General features: G+C 42.0%; 1 protein-coding gene and 1 non-coding gene across 2 annotated transcripts; both read right to left on the bottom strand.

Annotated features, from left to right (window-relative positions):
• Positions 1 to 533: 533 nt before the first annotated feature.
• On the bottom strand, positions 534 to 16,208 carry LOC114160976 (bromodomain-containing protein 1). Its single transcript, XM_028043953.1, has 13 exons — positions 15,771 to 16,208; positions 12,680 to 14,105; positions 11,895 to 12,051; positions 11,648 to 11,779; positions 11,436 to 11,564; positions 10,066 to 10,378; positions 9,672 to 9,965; positions 6,384 to 6,950; positions 6,092 to 6,233; positions 5,818 to 5,951; positions 4,534 to 4,643; positions 4,040 to 4,194; positions 534 to 2,386 (listed from the first exon to the last, which is right to left on the bottom strand). Exons 2-13 carry the CDS (start codon positions 14,086 to 14,088, stop codon positions 2,203 to 2,205), a joined length of 3,726 nt encoding a protein of 1,241 aa, XP_027899754.1. The 5' UTR covers positions 14,089 to 14,105; positions 15,771 to 16,208; the 3' UTR covers positions 534 to 2,202.
• trnak-cuu (transfer RNA lysine (anticodon CUU)) lies at positions 10,476 to 10,548 on the bottom strand. The gene has a single exon. It is a non-coding gene; the product is annotated as a tRNA-Lys (tRNA).
• Positions 16,209 to 17,259: the final 1,051 nt, after the last annotated feature.

The following is a 17,259-nucleotide window of genomic DNA, read 5'->3' as shown; positions in this document are numbered from 1 at the left end:
TTTTACATTACAATGCGACTTCACAGAAACTTTTAACAAAATTCAGACTTCATAGTTCAGTTTTATTGCGTTCCAGAACAAATGTAACTTTCCTTGGTTTTTGTGTCTTAATGCAGCCGACTTGCAATTTTGACTTCCTAGATTGGTAAACCAAACAGCATGAATCTCTGCGTAACTTATGGGGGTGGGGTTGTCAAAGTTACAGTAAACTTGCCAACAGCTGCACTATAAAAACAGAAGTCATGCATTTATTTCAAATATTTTCACTCTTATCCAAGTTTTATGTATTGTGCAACAACTGGGATTTAAATTTAGCCTTCAGCGTTTCTGCATTTGAGCTACGAATGCAAAAATATTTACACGTAACTACGTTTTTATCCCTCCTATATCAGTTACAAATCTATTTAGTTTGTCAGAAGAGACAGAAAATAAGCTTTTGAGATGGAAATTAATATCAGAAACACAAACGCAACCGTGAGTGTTTACTTTTAAGCACGCAAAGTATCAAACGTACTGAAATGGACATCAAAAATCACTTTCACTTTGTTTATTTTGTATTTTTATTGTTCTTTTACTACAAAAAAAAGTCCCAGCAATATTCTGTATGCCCCTCCCATTAAAAAATAACACTACAGTAAAGTACAAAATGAAGTATATCAAAACTACCCGGTGCTACCCAGAAAAAATAGACGTTCATAAAAAAAAAAATTAAAAAAAACAAACAGAAGAATTGTCTTTCAAGTCTACAGCTACAAAAGTTAGAAAAGGGTTACATTTAAAAAAAAGGCAGATATTCACCACAGAATGTGTCACTTCACAATCACTCTGCATGTCTTTCTTCACATATAAAGTAATGCAAGTACTTTACAATAAGTTAACAGAGGCACATTCTTTTACAACAGCAAAGCAACAGTCAAATTGTTTTCCTTTAAAAAAAAAAAAAAACAGTTGACATTTTTTTCTTATTTTTTGGCAACAATTTCTCAGAAAAAGAAAAAAGAAAAAAAAAAATCACACGACAAAAAAAAAAAAAAAAAATCATCTGGGTAGCAACATTTTTGGTTTCTTTAGAACAAAATGTTCCGTGTTTACGACAGACCGTGAGCTTTAGACGCACACCGAGAGTCCAAAGTGGTGCAATCCAATGCACAATAATTTGTGAAATATGCATTTGTGTCCACAGATATGCTTCATGCCTTAAAACATAAACGGATCACGGATCAGTTCGTCGTGGGATTAAATTAAGTCTCATGAAACAGGCCTCGACGTTGACGGGTCAAATCGATTTACGATCTTCCGCGACAAGAAATTGATTTGTTATCGAATGAAAACTCATTCCTACACATTTTCAGAATGACTTCATTATTAAAATATTAACATATCAAAATGTAGGCTTCGTTTGTTTTACTGTCACGTCTGTCCAATGCTTATTTAACAACTTATTTGCGAACTGAATTGAGCTTTTGGCCCCCCGACAGAGACAAACAGACAGCATACAATGTATTCAAATATAAATACTGTATTTATATGAACAAAAATATACCAAAATTATTTTCATACAAGAAAATAAAATAAAATGGAAGTTTACAATATAATAACTTAGACAAAAACAAGGCTTTTGGAGTTTTTTGTTCTTTTTCTTCTTTTTTTTATTTTAAACAAGACACTTGAGCCCTAACTTTCTATTCTTTTCGATCATTCAAGCAAAACTTACTAAATATTAAAAAAAAAAAAAAAAAAACAACTGTACAGTACCAATGGCATGTTCAACAAATAAAAAATAAGTTAGTGTCAGGCAAATGTACAGGTTATTTACAGTTTAAATACAAAAGAAAGCAACAGACGTAAAACCTGTGGGAATGACGTAAGCTTAATAGGTTTTTATTCAAATTAACGGGATTCTGTAAGGCAACCAAAACAAACTACATCAGCAATGGCAGAGGAGGTGTTTGGATTGAGAGTGGAGGAGGAGGAGGAGGAAGAGGAGGGTCGTCTCCACCTCGGCACAGTCACAGGGCTGAAAGAAAGGGTGGAGAGGAAATACGGACACATTCATTTCTGACACCACCTGTTACAGCAGGTGCCCAGTAAACATCGAAGTCTCCCGCAGAGACAGAAGGAGGGGAATGAGGAGCGAGTGTGTGTGTGTGTGTGTGTGTGTGTGTGGAGGGGGGAGAAGTTTTTTGGTTAGTGGTCTTATCCTCAGTCGACGTCGCTGAGGTCGCTGACTTGCTCGTCCTGCACCAGGCTCAGGTGGTTCATGGCGCGGCTGAAGGCGATCTGGACCGCTTTGCGGATGCTGGAGGTGCGGCCCTCCATCAGCTTGATCTTGTCGATGGTTTTGTCGACGCCAAGAGGAACCATCTTGGACCTGGGAAGCCACTGCCTGGAGATCCCAATGCTCACAATTATTTTTTTTTCCCCTCCACCAAATCACATTTGCAGCAATGACTTGAGTGTCTGAGAATATTCAATTTGCAACCCGCGACTTTCTGTTTCAGTACGGTATAAATCAGGAGAGTCCAAACGTTCTGTCATGTACTCATGGTACTCTCGGGCCATGAAGAGGAAGAAAAAAGAAACCTCAAAACACAGCAAAGTTGTCTGATTCTTTTTGTTTGATCCAAAATGTAAAAATAGATTTTGCACGTTTGCTGTATTAACAGACAGTAATCAAGTTTTCAAATTCTCTTAGGCTACGTTGAACAAATTTTATCTGCTATAAGAACAGGGTTTTGGTCAATTTCTTTCAAATTCTTTGCTGTATTTAGCCAAATGTGATAAATTAAACAAAAGCTGGTTTGGGTGCAGAAATCTTGCTTACAATTTTTCAACTGAACAATGTCTTGCTTATTATAAATTATTGTATAGAGACACGTACGTTTGTCATACTTAACATAATTCAAGAAAATTATGTTGGTAATAATCTTACCCCGATTAAAAATGTCAGAGTTATGTCAGAAAGTAAAATAAAAAGTCCTCCTACCATCACAAGTGTAAACATTTGGAGTTAGTTAAACTCTACAAGGATTCCAACGATGGCGTACTGGGGCCAATGTAGGTAGAGTAAATCTTCACCAAAAAAACAAAACAAAACAACAAAAAAAATGAAAATTTGAGATCAATTTCAGAATTTTTCTAGAAAAAGAAAGAGAGAAAAAAAGGAGAAATTTCGGAGCTTCAAAAGATAAAAATTTGAAACCCCCAAGAAACAACTTTTTTCTAAAAAAAAAAACAATTGAGATTTATCTCAACATTTCTGAGCTTTCTTCCTGAAAATGTTCAACTTTTTGGAGTTCAAAAATGCTCTTGTTTCTTCTAAAAAACCGTCTGGGATCAATCTCAAAGTTTCTGAGTTAGCTTTTTTGGTGGAAATTTACTGTCTTTTCTTACTACAATGGCCCTAATGCGTCGTCATAGATTCAATCTGACACAGGGATAAAAACCCACTGCAACAGTGAGAGACGTGTATTATTCCGGAAAAATATTTTTATTGCTGTTATTATTTTAAATAAAACCTCTGCAAGAAAACTGAATTTGGGTTTTCTGCAGTGAGTTTTTTTTACTTCATTCTACAGAAAAGATGTAGGGAGAGTTGAAGAGCGCAAGAGAAACTTCGCTCCATCTAGAAAGCTTTGGCAACAAAAATAAACAATAGAAGATTGCTAAAAGTAGTAATTAAAAATTGAATATAGATAGATAAATACGTTGTATTTTCCTCAATTTTTTCCAGCGAGAGATTCCAGCAGAAGACGAATTTACTCTGAAGGAGTTCTACACAACCTCTGCCGACGCTCGCCGGTAATTGTGGCGCGTGCTGCACGTCTGAAATTGCCCGGCGTCCTTTCGCAGTATTTTAATGGGAGCCGAGGTGAACATATCAAGTGCCTCTCGAGGCGAGAGCCATTTGTTTTCTCCTGACAACTGATGCTCCGCAGCCAGAGGAGAATAACGATCAGCTGACGGGGAGGTTGACAGGTTTACCCTTGTAGGAGCCGGCGTCGGCCTAAATCACTCAGACGAACGGGGCGGCACTCACCAGCTGCGCTTGTTGTCGAAGAAGAGGACGAGGTGGAGCTTCTCCTCGGCCTTGTACTGCATCTGCTCTCCGATTCGGAGCACGTCCATGGGGGGGATGGGGATGGACACCCCGTTGTGTTGGCAGCCGACGCGTGGCATGTGGGGGTCGATGATCTGCCACGCAGCAGTGGAGGGTAAGGGGGGGGATTGGGAGACACAGCCGAAACTGTTAACACAAACAATCCTATGCACACCGCTAGCTTAAACCAATGGGATTACTTGTTGATTTTGTGCGATTGTCATTTGTTAATAAAGATTACATTAAAAAAAGAAACCCAATTGGATTTCTTTCAAGGCAAGCATCAAATAGTTGATTTGGAGTGCCATCTAGTGGACAAACAGTCTCAATTTCTTCCAACTTTCAGGAAGACTGTTGCAATTTGGCTTCAGTGAGTCCTGAACGTGAAGGTGACATTTAAATAGGATAATAGCAATTAAAAAAATAAAACTCACCAAAGCAGGGTAGGAAGGGTAGCCACTGCATTTGGCCCAGACTAGCTTCAAAGGTTCCAGGGCAACTGTTGCAGCACTAGCCGGCATCCAGATGTTGCTGTTGCCGACCTCTACGGAAGCGGGAACGACACCAGAGAAGTTAAGACACAGAGAGACGTGTTCTCAAAACTGTTAGTGGGAAAATTAGGTACAGCGAGGAGTGAACGCTTAAATTAGCCAGGAGTGTTTAAGTACTTAATTTGAAAAATGAGAGATTGAGACGAAGGTAAGATGACGGTATGGGGGGGGGCACCCAGATGCGGACTGGTTTGATGCTGACGGTGGCAGGCAGGGAAATAAATAAATAAACGGTCACTGCCAACACTCAAAAGACCCTGGCTTGTAGCGGATCCTCGTTTCCAAATATGTTTTTTTTTTTTTTAGCCATGAATGGAAACCAGATGTCTGCAGGTTTGATCACATTAAGTCTGAAGAAGATTAAGATAATTTAGAGATATCTGCAGACATCAGGGATGCTGCTAATCTATTTAGTCCAATAAGCGCCTTGGTCTTGCAAAAACATCCGTTCCCCTTGAAATTTTCCTTTTCTCACATTAGAAGTAAAACCTCCTGTGGTTTTTTTTATGGAATACTAAAACAAAGTCGTGCATAACTTTGAAGCACAATGAAAAGGCTCTTTGCTTGGTTTATTTTGCATTATTTGAGGGAAACTTGGTGCACAGCAGGGATCTTTACTCCTTCCTTCTATTTTTGTGTGGGGTACCCCGAGGTTATAAATCGGCCAACTTCTTTTTCTGACAATGACTACACCCAGAGCTCCACTGAAATGGGTTAGAGCAAAGCATATTTAGCTAAAAACAAAAGACGGCATAGTCAAAGCAAACTGCTAAATCAAATTAGGAAGTTGCGGAAAGTCCTAAAAATGTATTCATTCGACTGATTTTGAGCCTGTTTTTTTTTATTTCACAAAAATCCATCAGTGTTGAGCCAGGAGAACTGAACACAGCACAGCACAGCATTCGTTTTAGATTTTAACCTGACAAAACGCAACTTTTTGTTTTCAAATAATGTCTCAAATCTGGAGTTTGTGCTCATTTGTAGTCCTAACATGACAAAACTACATAAAAAAGTTCAAGGGGTATCAATCCAATGAATAAGAAACATTCATGGTATCATTCATCATAATTTTATAATTTATATTAGCTTATCAGAAAAAAAGAAACCATGCATTAAAGGTACACTTCAGAAACTTTATCAAGCTGCCTTTGACCAGTATTTATTTACCTGCAGCAATTCTAGCAGCTTTGGCAAAGTTCCCGGATTCAATGCAGGCAATGAGTTCCCTCTTATCATCCACAGTGTTTCTTCGGACTAAAGCTGGTTTCCCCTTTCCACATTTTGGAAGACTGAGAATGGTGCTGTGAGCAAAATGTACACACACAAACACACAAATGAAAACAACCTTACTTGGACAAAACCTTTGGATAAACAGCTGTAACTAAAACATAAGAGTGAGCCTCAAAGGATCGTCTCTCATCTGTGTTTCTGGCCGTCTGACCTGGCGCTTCCCTGCAGACTGCTGCATGAAGATATGGAGGACTCGGAGGCACAGCGCCGTCGCGGCTCCACCGCTCTGCTGGGCCGCCGTGTTTTTTCAACTTCTTTCTCCTCGTCCATCCCCAGGAAACCTCTCGACAGGCCTGCGAGGAGCCAGAAGACAGAACAGCACTCTCTATATCTGACAACTAGATGGTAACATTCTGGTTAGCCAAGAAGAAAGTTTTGGCCTGTGGTCCAACAGATTCCTTACTGAATTGTTCACCAATAATAGTTCCTAAGGATGTTTTTACCAGTATGTAGTCTTTTCCCGGGAGACGCCCCCTCCTCTGTGTGTTCAGTCTCCTCTTCCTCCACCTCTCTGCATCTGCTGCCACTGCGCTTCCTCTTCTTGCTATGAAGCAGCGTCTCCAGCCGCGGTATGACAACCGAGAGGAAAGATTTGGCCCCGAGCTGGGAGCCGTCCTTATTTTCCCCGTCCTGCTCGCCTGACCCACCGTCGGTCCCGTCGTCCTCCTTGTCTTCGCCCTCGGGCGGCCCGTGCGCTCCGGCCGCCTTCGACTTGCGGAAGACGACGGCCGTCCGGTGGTTGGCCGCGCCCGTGGGCTCCGCGAAGGTGGGCGTGGCCAGCACGCTCACGTCGCCGTCCCATAGGGCGCTCTGGAGGGAGTGGCCGTTGAGGCGTGGAGCCGAGGACAGCAGCTCCGCCACGTCCCCGTCCAACCTCGGTCGCTTGCCGCGAGTCTGTTCCGCGCCGTCGTCGATCGGTTTGAGGGTGGGGGGTTCAGAATTGGCATCCGAGCGGAGGAGTGGGGGTAGAGCGTCCGGCGGCTCCAGTTTAGGAGGAAGAGACTTGTCTCCTGTGGAGGGGACATCATGGAAGCACAGCTGAGTGGAGGCAGAATCACCTCATCTCCATCAATCGATTCTAATTGATTAAATGACCTTTTGGCTTGTGAAAAAAAATGTTGTTGTTTTTTTTTTTTTTTTTGAAAGCTGGTTATTCCCCCCCCCTCCCAACATTGCACTCCTTGAGTTTCCATTACTAAGAGTGAGGTCAGGCGTTTTAATATACAAAAATAAAGTTATAATATTCCAAGACTACAGTCAGAAAATTACCAGAATAAAGTTAAGTAAAAAATTAAGTAGCTATTTTGTGAGAATTTCAACATGACAAGACAAGTAGCAAAAAAAATAAAAAATAAGGAAAGTTGAGCATTTTGTGACGCTATACTTTGGCATAAGCTTTACAGATGAGGAAATACTTCATCTTCTAACACATCAGCGTCAAATTATTGTCACATACAGGACATCGAAATGATTGAGCAAATGACAAAGTCAGAGTCTCTTTAAAAAAAAAAATCACACAGATGTTAGTCAGGTCTTTATAACGCACAGTTTTTTCTTTTAAAAACAAGTTTATTCTTGTAATTTGAATACGTTCTTGCAAACATGCGTCTTTGTTTTGCTAGCATGGTGACTGCATTTTGTAATTCAACAAAAATTCTCGCAGCCTGCCCCTGATACTCCATCGTACGACTCACAGAAGGGATCATTTTTGTCTTGTCACTTGTAATTTCAGTTTTAGAAAAGAAAGCAAGAAAAAAAAAAATTCTGAAACAGGATCTGGTATGAAATTTTATTTTTAAGCCAAATAGCCCATGCCTAATCTCCATCCATTTTCTTTTTATAAAATCTGACCATCTTCTCTGTCCCAGAAAAGAAAAGATGCATTCTCCTCAATTCTAGGTAACGTGAAGAAGAAGATATGACGGGATCTTAATTTTTCAGCTAGCAATCTTTAACCTGTCAGCACAAAACAGTCAAAACCTGGAAAGTGAACGTTTATGTTGTCTAATACCAAGTCCAATAAGCTTTATGTCCATTTAGTTTTTGTGATTTCATTCTCCTTTCGGGTAATTTCAAAATATTGTAGTTCCAACACAATTTTCCATGTCAAAATTTCACACTTTTCACAATGCAAATTTCCAAGTTCAGAAAGCGGTTGCACCTTTCCTCCGCTTCAGCGCCACCATCGTTGGCGTGGAAACCTCCACACGTTTCAGTGTGGCTCAGTCAGGAAGGACAACTTCATAGAAGTTGTTTTGAATCAGCAAGCCTTTGAACAACTCGAGTTTAAAGCGAAGCCGTCCTTTACAGCACACAAATCAAAGCCGGCGGGTTTTGTTTTATCACAGCTGGTGTATTTCTCTAAATCTGTTGACGGCTTTTTATGAATACAAATGAATGAATAGGGTTTTGTTGTATTTTTTACACAACTGCTCTCCTTTAATGTTTCCATTTTTACAGCCTGCTCAAACTAAACAGGCCGTAAACACACATTCATCACCATAGGATCACAAGTACAACAAAATCTGTAACATTTTAAGCAAAACTACATGAACCACACAAGAAGGTTGCTCAAATAATTATATTTTGATTTGTGGGAGAGAATTCAGAGTCCGGTGTTAAGCACTTGACATAATTCTGTGTTTGAAACACTTTGGGAGGAATGAGCCAATCCCGTTAGTCCCCTTCTGATTTAACTTCCTGTTTCATGATCTCGCGTGAAACCTGAATCTGTGAGACGCATGCATGAAGCTAAACAGTAACATTTGACCTTTTCCAAAAATCATTTTGGTTGTTTTGTAAGACTTGCATACACTTTGCATACAGTTCATGCCAACTTGAATGACCAAACTGGAATTCTTCTTTTGCACTTTGACAACTCCTCAGAACACATTTGTATTCAAGGTTCTATTTCAAGAAGGTGAAAATGTTGCTTGCACTTCAAATATTAACTATTAAAAGTATTTTTGGGGGACAACATGTGTGGCAATTTCAGCTTTTTTGTAAGACCACGTTGTGGCAAAAACAAAGCTTTAAAAAAAATTGCAAGTTTGACCGTAACTTTTTGAAAAAGGTGGAAAAAAATCTGCTAATTTTAGGCACCAAGAATCACAAAAAAAAAAACATCACAACCTCCTGGAAAGACTGAAAATCCAATTTAATCAAATGCTTCCAGGAGTCTAATTGGCCAATAGAGTCCAGCTCAGTGTGAACACAACAGGATAAAAATCTTGGGAATTTTAATGTGTTGGAACGGCTCAAAGTTCAAACCCAGGTCTAAAGCAGAATCTGCTTGAAAAAGATTGTAAAAATGTACTGCAGAGAAAAACTGGTTGGAAATGAAAACTTCTATTCTCCTCTACAAGGACAAAACAGTTTGGAACCTATCGACAAAAACCTGTTGAAACAAAGCCGCATGTTCAATCAAGTGATATTTGTTTAATTAAAAAAGGAGGTTGTTGAAGTCATCCGGTCATCTGACTTCAACCAGTCACTCTCAACCAGATGGTCTTTGAGGTGCAGTTTACATAAAACCGTTTTTATGTGTTATCAAAATGTGCCACACCTCCACTCCCTAGAAGGACAAATTTCTCCTTCAACCTGCCTTTTGTTGCTTTAAAGAAACATCCATCACTGCGACAATTAATCAATAAAGCTGCCACATATCAATAACAATGTTGTCTCTGCCTTTCAGGAACAAAAACTGAGTAAAACAGAGAATGCATACGTACCTTCGTCATCTTGAAAATGCCCGTTGGGTTTCTGCCTGTCCTCTGTGGATTTGTCCAGCTCCGGAGGGGACGGAGCGGCTGCGAAGGCGGAACTGTGATGGTGAGAGGGCAGAAGTTTCTTCAGGCTGATTTCGTTTCGCATGTCGTTGATGGTCTTCTTAAGCAGCTTGAGGCGCTTGCTGCGGGACGGGCTGGTCTTCATGGCGCAGGTCAGGTCGAACTTCTCCAGGAGCAGCTGCAGCTGCTTGTCCAGGGGAAGGTGCTCCCGGTTGGCCGGCACCAGCAGACGGTCCACTGAGGGTACAGGAATATATAAAAAAAAAAAAAAAAGAGTGATTCAGTAGAAGATCAACCAACCGTTTCAGACTGAACCTTTGAAGACGAAGATTCTCACCGTCTTCCCAAGAAAACGACGGCGGTGCTTTGACTTCGGGGGCTTCCGACAAGTGCATGCCGCTCTCGGTGTCGAAGCCCATCTGCTCCACGTCCCGCCGGGCCTTCCTGAGCAGGACGCCGCCCTGGTCTCGGAGGCGAACGGCGGCCCGGTAGAAGTAGGTGTCCTTGGAGTTGTATTTCATGCAGTTGTTGACGATGAGGTTGAAGTCGGCCTCGAACTGGTCCAGGTTGGTGTAGGCCTGGGCGTCGATGCGCTGCCGGATGGTGGAGAAGTCCATCGGGCGTTTGATGTGGTCGAGGTAGTCTGGAACCTGCAGGAAGTATTTTATCATTGACGCAATGTCACTGGAGGTTAATATTAGACAACGGAAGGAGATTTAAAGACTTCATGCTTGAAACAAAATGCAGCGCCCAACGTGGGGCTCGAACCCACGACCCTGAGATTAAGAGTCTCATGCTCTACCGACTGAGCTAGCCGGGCTTGGCAAGCAAACTTCTCAAGTGTCAAATTCCACTTTGCAGGAAACCGCATTGCGTAACCCGGGCTCCACCAGGTGGGCGGCTGCGATTTATGACCTGAATCACGGCTCAGTGCGAGACTGAAGCCAGCAGCTGCAGGGTTCCACAAACTTAAAAGAGACAACGTAACTTTATTTTAAGAAATATACTCTATCCATCTTCAAATCCACAAAACTGAGATGCTTTTATTACTTCTTACAGAAAATTTAATTGATCCCACCACCAGTTGGGATGTTTACGTAGCGAGTCGCTGCATATTAGTTTAACAAATCAAACAATTTGATGCCGAGGTTTACGACAAATGTTTTCTTTTTTGTCACAGTTTAAATGTGGCTCGCTTAAAATTTATTAAGGAGGTATGTGGAATCTTTGTATGAGTGTATGACTGAAACACAAGACAAAATTTAAGGCCTGTGATTAGCCAGCCCAACTTACCTTTTAATTAATTTAAGGCCTTAATTTTAGATAAAAGGATCTCAGACTTAAGGATACGTGGACTCTTCAAATACACAGGGAACGTAGAAAAAGTTAGATAAAAATGTACCTTTTTAAATAGACAAACACATGGATAAATAAAAATTAATGGATAAAATTAGATGAATGGAAAAAGGATTGGTTGGATGCTGAAGCGTACAGAAAATTGATGAACGGTTGAATGAACAGATGAATGAACAGTTGAGGGGACAGATAGAGGAATACAATCTTTTGGGAAATGCCAAGAGGAATAAAACATCTTCTTTTCTCCAATTATCCAAACGTGGTAAAAGTCCAATCAAAGCCCAGCCTTGTTCATAATGCAAGGAACCCTAAAAATAAAAACAACATGTTCAAGCCTCTCTTGTAGGTCACCTCATTGACATCCACAGGCTGGGTGAAGATCTTGGCCTGGTCTTTTGCCTGAAGTTGGTCCAACAGAGCCCGGAGCAAGATGCTAAACGGCGTTAGCTTCATCTCCAGGACGGTCTCATGTAGCTTAATCTGCAACAGAGCCATGAGGAAAACAGAAATATGAGGGAACGGGTAAAAATGGGCCTGAAATTTGTCAATGTGTCCTCTCCTACCTCTTCTCGCTTTAGCTTCTCCCTCTTGCGAATCAGCTCCAGCAGCAGTCGAGCTCTCTCCAGGTCGTGTCGGAGGCGGTGCCATTCTTTCAGCTGTTCCTTCAGCGCTCTGCTTTCCTCCTCATTGTGCCTCTAAGGAGGAACAAAAAAACAAATACAAATGCAATAGGTGAATGCAGAAATTATGAGATTTAAATAATATAAGGAAAAGCAAAAAAAAAACAACACATGAGCATGTGAATCGTACCGGCTGTGAGTTCTTCTGTGACTGCAGGCAGGTCTGAAGGCGCCTGATCAGGGGGACTCCGTTCCTAGATCGCCTTTTCAGGGTCCAATAATTTAGGACCAGTTCCACAAAGACTCTCTTCTTCTGTATGGACACCTGGTTCAGAATGGTCTGGAGCCTTGACAAGGCACAAGAAAATATATTAGAACCAGTGAGATAGAACAAGGTGAAAAGTATTCAGAACTGCTTTGTTTTTTGATCATCAAATAACAGGATTAATACTGGAGTTTATGTAAACTCAACTTCCCACGATCCTCTTTCATTTTAAGGAAAGAAAAAGGAGGTATAGGAAAAAAGGACACATAGGAAGATGGAATGAAAACACAAGTAAAAAGAAAGGAAGGAAGAAAAATGGAGGCATGGAGGAAGGAAGAAAGGAATGGAAGAAGGAAAAGAAGGGACAGATTAAGGAAGAGCAACAGATTAAGTAAAGACAACAGGAAGGACCAAAGAAAGGAATGTAGGTATGCAACAAGGTAGGAAGGCTGGCAGGAATGTGAAGGGCAAAAAGAAAACAGGAAAGAGGAAAATTAGAGTGGAAGGAAGAAATAAGGACACAAGAAAGAAAGAGAACATACAAGAATGAAAATAGGAAGGAAACAGGGCAGGACATAATTAGGATAAACACATAAAAGTAACTTATTCTCTAAGCTAATACTAAACTCAAAACACCATTCTTTTCAAACCTTTAGAATAAAAAAACACTCATGGGTCAAATGCTTTACAGAGCCTCCACTTGATTATACCTGTGAGCAGGAAAACTAGGCACAGTAGCAGGAGCTGCAGCCTCACTTTCCTCATCAGGTTCAGGCTTCTTGCTCTTGCCTTTCTTCTTTTGCTGCTGCTTTCCTTTGCAATGTTCTTTATCATCTCCCCTGCCTTTATTCGCCCTCTTACAGAGTCCGTTTTTCCGCTTGGCATCTTCGTAGATGGAGAGCGGCCTCCTCACACATCCGTTGGGCGTGTGCGCTCCACAATAGGCGGTCTTTTTGACAGAGAGGATGGGCTCCCCCGTGTCCGTCACCTCGTTGATCGGCTCCATCTTCATGAAGAGGCCGGCCTTTTGGGCGCAGGTGACGTGGAAGGCCGTGTAACAGTTGGCCTTGTGGCACTGGATGCACGCGCCCACGCTCTTCTCCTTGCAGATGTAGCAGGTGAGCTTCCAGCGAGCGGACGGGATCTGCACGATGCCGTCGATGGGTTCGATGAAGGTGGTGTTGGCGAAGCCGACCTCTGGGACCCAGAGGGCGCAGACCACGTGGCCCCACCGATCGTCGTCCGTCTTCTTCACTGCTCCCCCCTTGTTGGGACAGAGGATGCAGTCTGCCGGCTGGGTCGGCGACTGGAGGCAGTGTCTGCAGAGCCAGTGGCTCTCCGGGACGTAGGGGACGCCGTAGCACTCCTGGTGCACGGACACGCTGCACATGCCGCAGAACAGGATGGTGTTGCTTTTGTGGCACTCGCCACTCATGCAGATGGAGCAAACTGCGTCCTCGTCGACGGCGGGCTGCTTCTCGCTCGCTTGGTCCAGACTTTCCAGGTGAAGCTCTTTCTCGAAGCGGTCGATCAGGAACTCGAAAACGTTGTGGGAAACCTGACTCATCCCTTCGCTTTTGCGTTTTTCGTTCACCAACTCCAGCCAGGCGTAGTCCTCCTCGTCCATGTCGTATTCCGTCTCCTCGTCCAGCTCCTCCTCCGTCTTCTCTATGTACTTGTAAAACGAGGCTGAGCGCTTGGGAACCGCGGGAAGGTTGTATTCGACGACTCGAAATTTCGGCTCGGGGAGCTTCGGCGCGGTGGGACTCGCGGCGTGATGCCCGCCGCCCTCCGCGTTGCCGGCGATGCCCAGCGCTGCGTTTCTCTTCTCCTGGTTGCTTTTTAGTCTGGCCGACCTCTGGCGGACCTGCTGCTGGGGTTTGTCGGCGTTCTCCTTGTTGCTGGTGCACTCCATCATCTCCTGGATCATGGGGTCGTCGTCAGAGATCACATCCAGCTTGTCGTATATGCTTAGCCGGTGGATGCGGCCGTCCAGCTCGAACTCCACCATGCGCTGCGCCTGGGCATAGGTCAAGATCTGCTTGTTGGGAGAGGGCTTGATTGGAGACTGCGCCCTCTGCGGCACCGCCGTCCGGTGCTGCCGAGCTTTCTTCTTCATCTTGACGCTCCGTGATGCTGTGGAGTGACAGACGGAAGGTCATTTTTGATAGCATGGAAGGTTTGAGGTATAATAACCACAAAATTCAAGGTGTTTTGTAGGAAGGCCATGACTGACCAACACAAATTAGTGTAGGATTGTGAAGTGGAAGGAAAGTTAAACATGATATTCAACATTCTGTATTTATTTGTCTCTTTACTTACTACCAAAATCAGTTGGACTTTTATCTAGCTGGTTATGAAATAGTTCAAGAGCGCATGCAGAAGAAGCAAGGTGCAATGCAAATGCTCCATTTAAGGGATCAAAACAGAGCCATGGCTTATATTTCTGTCATAATGCAAACGTGTTGCGTGAATTTTATTCTAAAAGCTAAAATTGCAGATGGCTGAGGTTCAGATATTAAAAGAACTATACTAATAACGTCAATTGAAACTGACTGCCAATTTGCTTTTTGATGTTAGGATATCATCAATGCAAAATTAATACCAGTAATGGCTAGGGATGGGCAGTTATATTGTTTTTTTTTAATTATTGTGATAAATTTCTTAAGATAAAAACTTTGATTCAACGTTGCCGTGATAAACTCCAGTTAATGATGTTTAAAACCCCCAAAACCGTCCACATTGTCGGGATTGCTTGTTTTACTATTTTCTCCACTGTTTGTTCAATGAAAGTATCAATAAGTATCAATAGATTTGAGATTATTAGGGTAGTTGCAATGTACATTTTAATATAAATTATGCTTGTTTTCTATGACTGGTATCGAGAATGGAAAAGATTGGTGTGAGGAAATGGTTTGTGTTGCAACTAATACCGTCGCTGTAGTAAATTCCTGTTCAGTCTGTGTTTTTCTTTATTTTTTGAATGAATACAAAACTTGACTATGCGTTTGTGGCCGATACATCTACAGAGGTTTATCTTTGCAGAACTCAAATACTGAAGGAAAGTGAAAGGATACACAAGTGGATTAATGAGTGAATGAGTTGAAGTTGAATGAATGGCTGGAAGTAGGGACATGGATTAATAGGTGAATGCAACAAAATTAGATCAGTTAATGTATATTTGGCAGATGCAAAATTGAGAAAATGGAATAGGCTGTGAGGTCTGGGCATTTCCTCTACTATGGCCCCCATTTCCTTTTCTCAAACTTACTCAAACCAGGAAAGTACTTAAATCAACTTGAGCAGTTTTCCACATTGTGCTATTCAGTAAGGAGCTCCCATCACTCCAAGAATAAAATGGCTAAAAACTATCTTTTAGTATTACTTTTTATGTAAATAAACGCATAAAACACACGACCCATCAGCTATGCTAGTACTTCAAAGCTCGGTGATTAGCTATTCTGTAAACAGTATCTCAGTAGGGCGTTAGTTAGTCAGCTGAGGCATTTAAATGCAATGGGTGGTGCCCAATGAGTGCTTTCACAACATAAATGCACACGGAGTTGACACTTTTTACTCACTAATTAGCCTCAGGAAGAATCTGCTAAGATGCTAACAATAACGTAGGCTAACTAGCATCAGAAGCTAACCGCCCCCCCGAAACGGACCAAATGGCGTCAAAACAAAACAAAAGCCATTTGAAACAATAATTCAAGTCAAACATCTGGCTAATATGAAGCCCACGGGGCGCACTGCGTGACTCCAAAGCGCAAAAAAGCATGATAAACGAAAAGCACATACCTCGGATAAACGGGCAGTTTTGCTAGTAGGTAGCTAGCCAGCAGCCTTACAAAGCAACGGCCCGAGAAACGGTTCTCATTCCCTGCGCAATGTTATCATCCAGCGGAGGGGGGGAGAAACACTTTGGTCTTTTCACCTGCTGGTAAAACAGAACGAGGTCTGCTTGGCGCCCGTGCTGGTTTTTGTGCAGATTTCTACAGAGAAGACACAGTTCCTCCCTTTGTAGGCCATTCAAAGGCTGCAGAGGCAAACAGCAGGAACAGCAGCGTTACAGGACGGAACATCCCCCCAGCACAACAATGCGTTTATCCAGCAGCAGACAACTCCCACTCGTACGCACAACTCTACGCATGACGCTGGAGGTCATGTTGGTGAGGATTTCATACAAAAGAGCCCCCCCATCTGTCACCCAATCGATGCATTGCCCCCTTTTTTTTTTTGTCAGTCCAGGCTAGCCAAACACAGACAAAGCTCCCCTACACAAAGCCTTCGGGTAGGGGTGCAGTGGGAGTAAAGCTGTGACGTGTTTTGTTTTGACTTGGCCAAACGGAAATGGCTTTTAAAAAACCAGCAAGTCACGGTTTGGGTTAATCTCTAACCTACACAGACAGAGTAGCGGGTTTAAAGCCCCACCCAGGTGACAGGTGTAACACGAACCGCCGCCACCCATCGCAGCCCATGATCTAAGGAGGATTTTCTGCTTTACGGAGTTGCAGGTTGTTGTTTTTTTTTTGTTTTGGTCTTCAAAGTTCATGTGCAAATTGTGCTTAATTACAATAAAATAAATGTTGATTGTGTTATTTTTTTTTAAAAAGGGGGGCGAGGGGGCAATTTCTGGGACAAAACCTGTTGAATGTCATATTTAAGCTCATTCTTCTCTTTTCCTATTTGATAACTAGAAGATGAACGCAACACAGGAGAATCCTTTATTATTTTTTTAAATAACATACAAACTTTACTGGTAATTATGTTCCGTCATCATCAATTCTAAACAGCCTCCTTGTTCCCAACATCCCCATAGAATAATGCTGCTCCTGCCATGTCTCGTGGTGCGTTTGAGTACCTTCTTCCATGCATTTGCTTTGTCCCTTACATGGGTTGTGACAAATAGGACTTCTTTCTTTCAAAAAGAGCTTTTATTGTTTTCATTCTTCCATAAAGGCTACATTAGAGAACAGATTCTCTAATACATTGATTCATATCCACCAATGAGGTGTTTCACTTTGACAGCATATTAAATTACAGTCATTTTCTGTACTCTTATCAAAGAAGAAAATGTAGATATGCGATTCTATTAACTCACATCAACCAACAGGAAGTCACTTGGTTACTTTGGTTTGATCAGAAGTCATGTCTTGTATTTCTTTCTTTCATGAAGAAGTAAGTTGGCCTCCAGCCATACTTCAACAAAGAAAATTGGTTTTATTGTCAGAAAAATGTTGAAATTGTCCCATCTGGACTCTTTGACCCCCAAATCAAACAACTAGCA

The sequence above is a fragment of the Xiphophorus couchianus genome, chromosome 17 (assembly GCF_001444195.1).
Source record: "Xiphophorus couchianus chromosome 17, X_couchianus-1.0, whole genome shotgun sequence".
NCBI classification, from domain to species: domain Eukaryota; kingdom Metazoa; phylum Chordata; class Actinopteri; order Cyprinodontiformes; family Poeciliidae; genus Xiphophorus; species Xiphophorus couchianus.
The sequence above is the reverse complement of the archived record's forward strand: the minus strand, read 5'-3'. Positions and strand labels throughout refer to the sequence as shown.

What these genes read in the sequence shown, in the direction of transcription:
- LOC114160976 (XM_028043953.1), bottom strand. Translation starts at nt 14,088, where the DNA reads ATGAAGAAGAAAGCTCGGCAGCACCGGACGGCGGTGCCGCAGAGGGCG. An exon ending in GTCGTTTTCTTGGGAAGACG is followed by an intron (nt 9,966 to 10,065) that starts GTGAGAATCTTC and finishes CTGTACCCTCAG; the next exon opens with TGGACCGTCTGCTGGTGCCG. An exon ending in CGGGAAAAGACTACATACTG is followed by an intron (nt 6,234 to 6,383) that starts GTAAAAACATCC and finishes GGCTCCTCGCAG; the next exon opens with GCCTGTCGAGAGGTTTCCTG.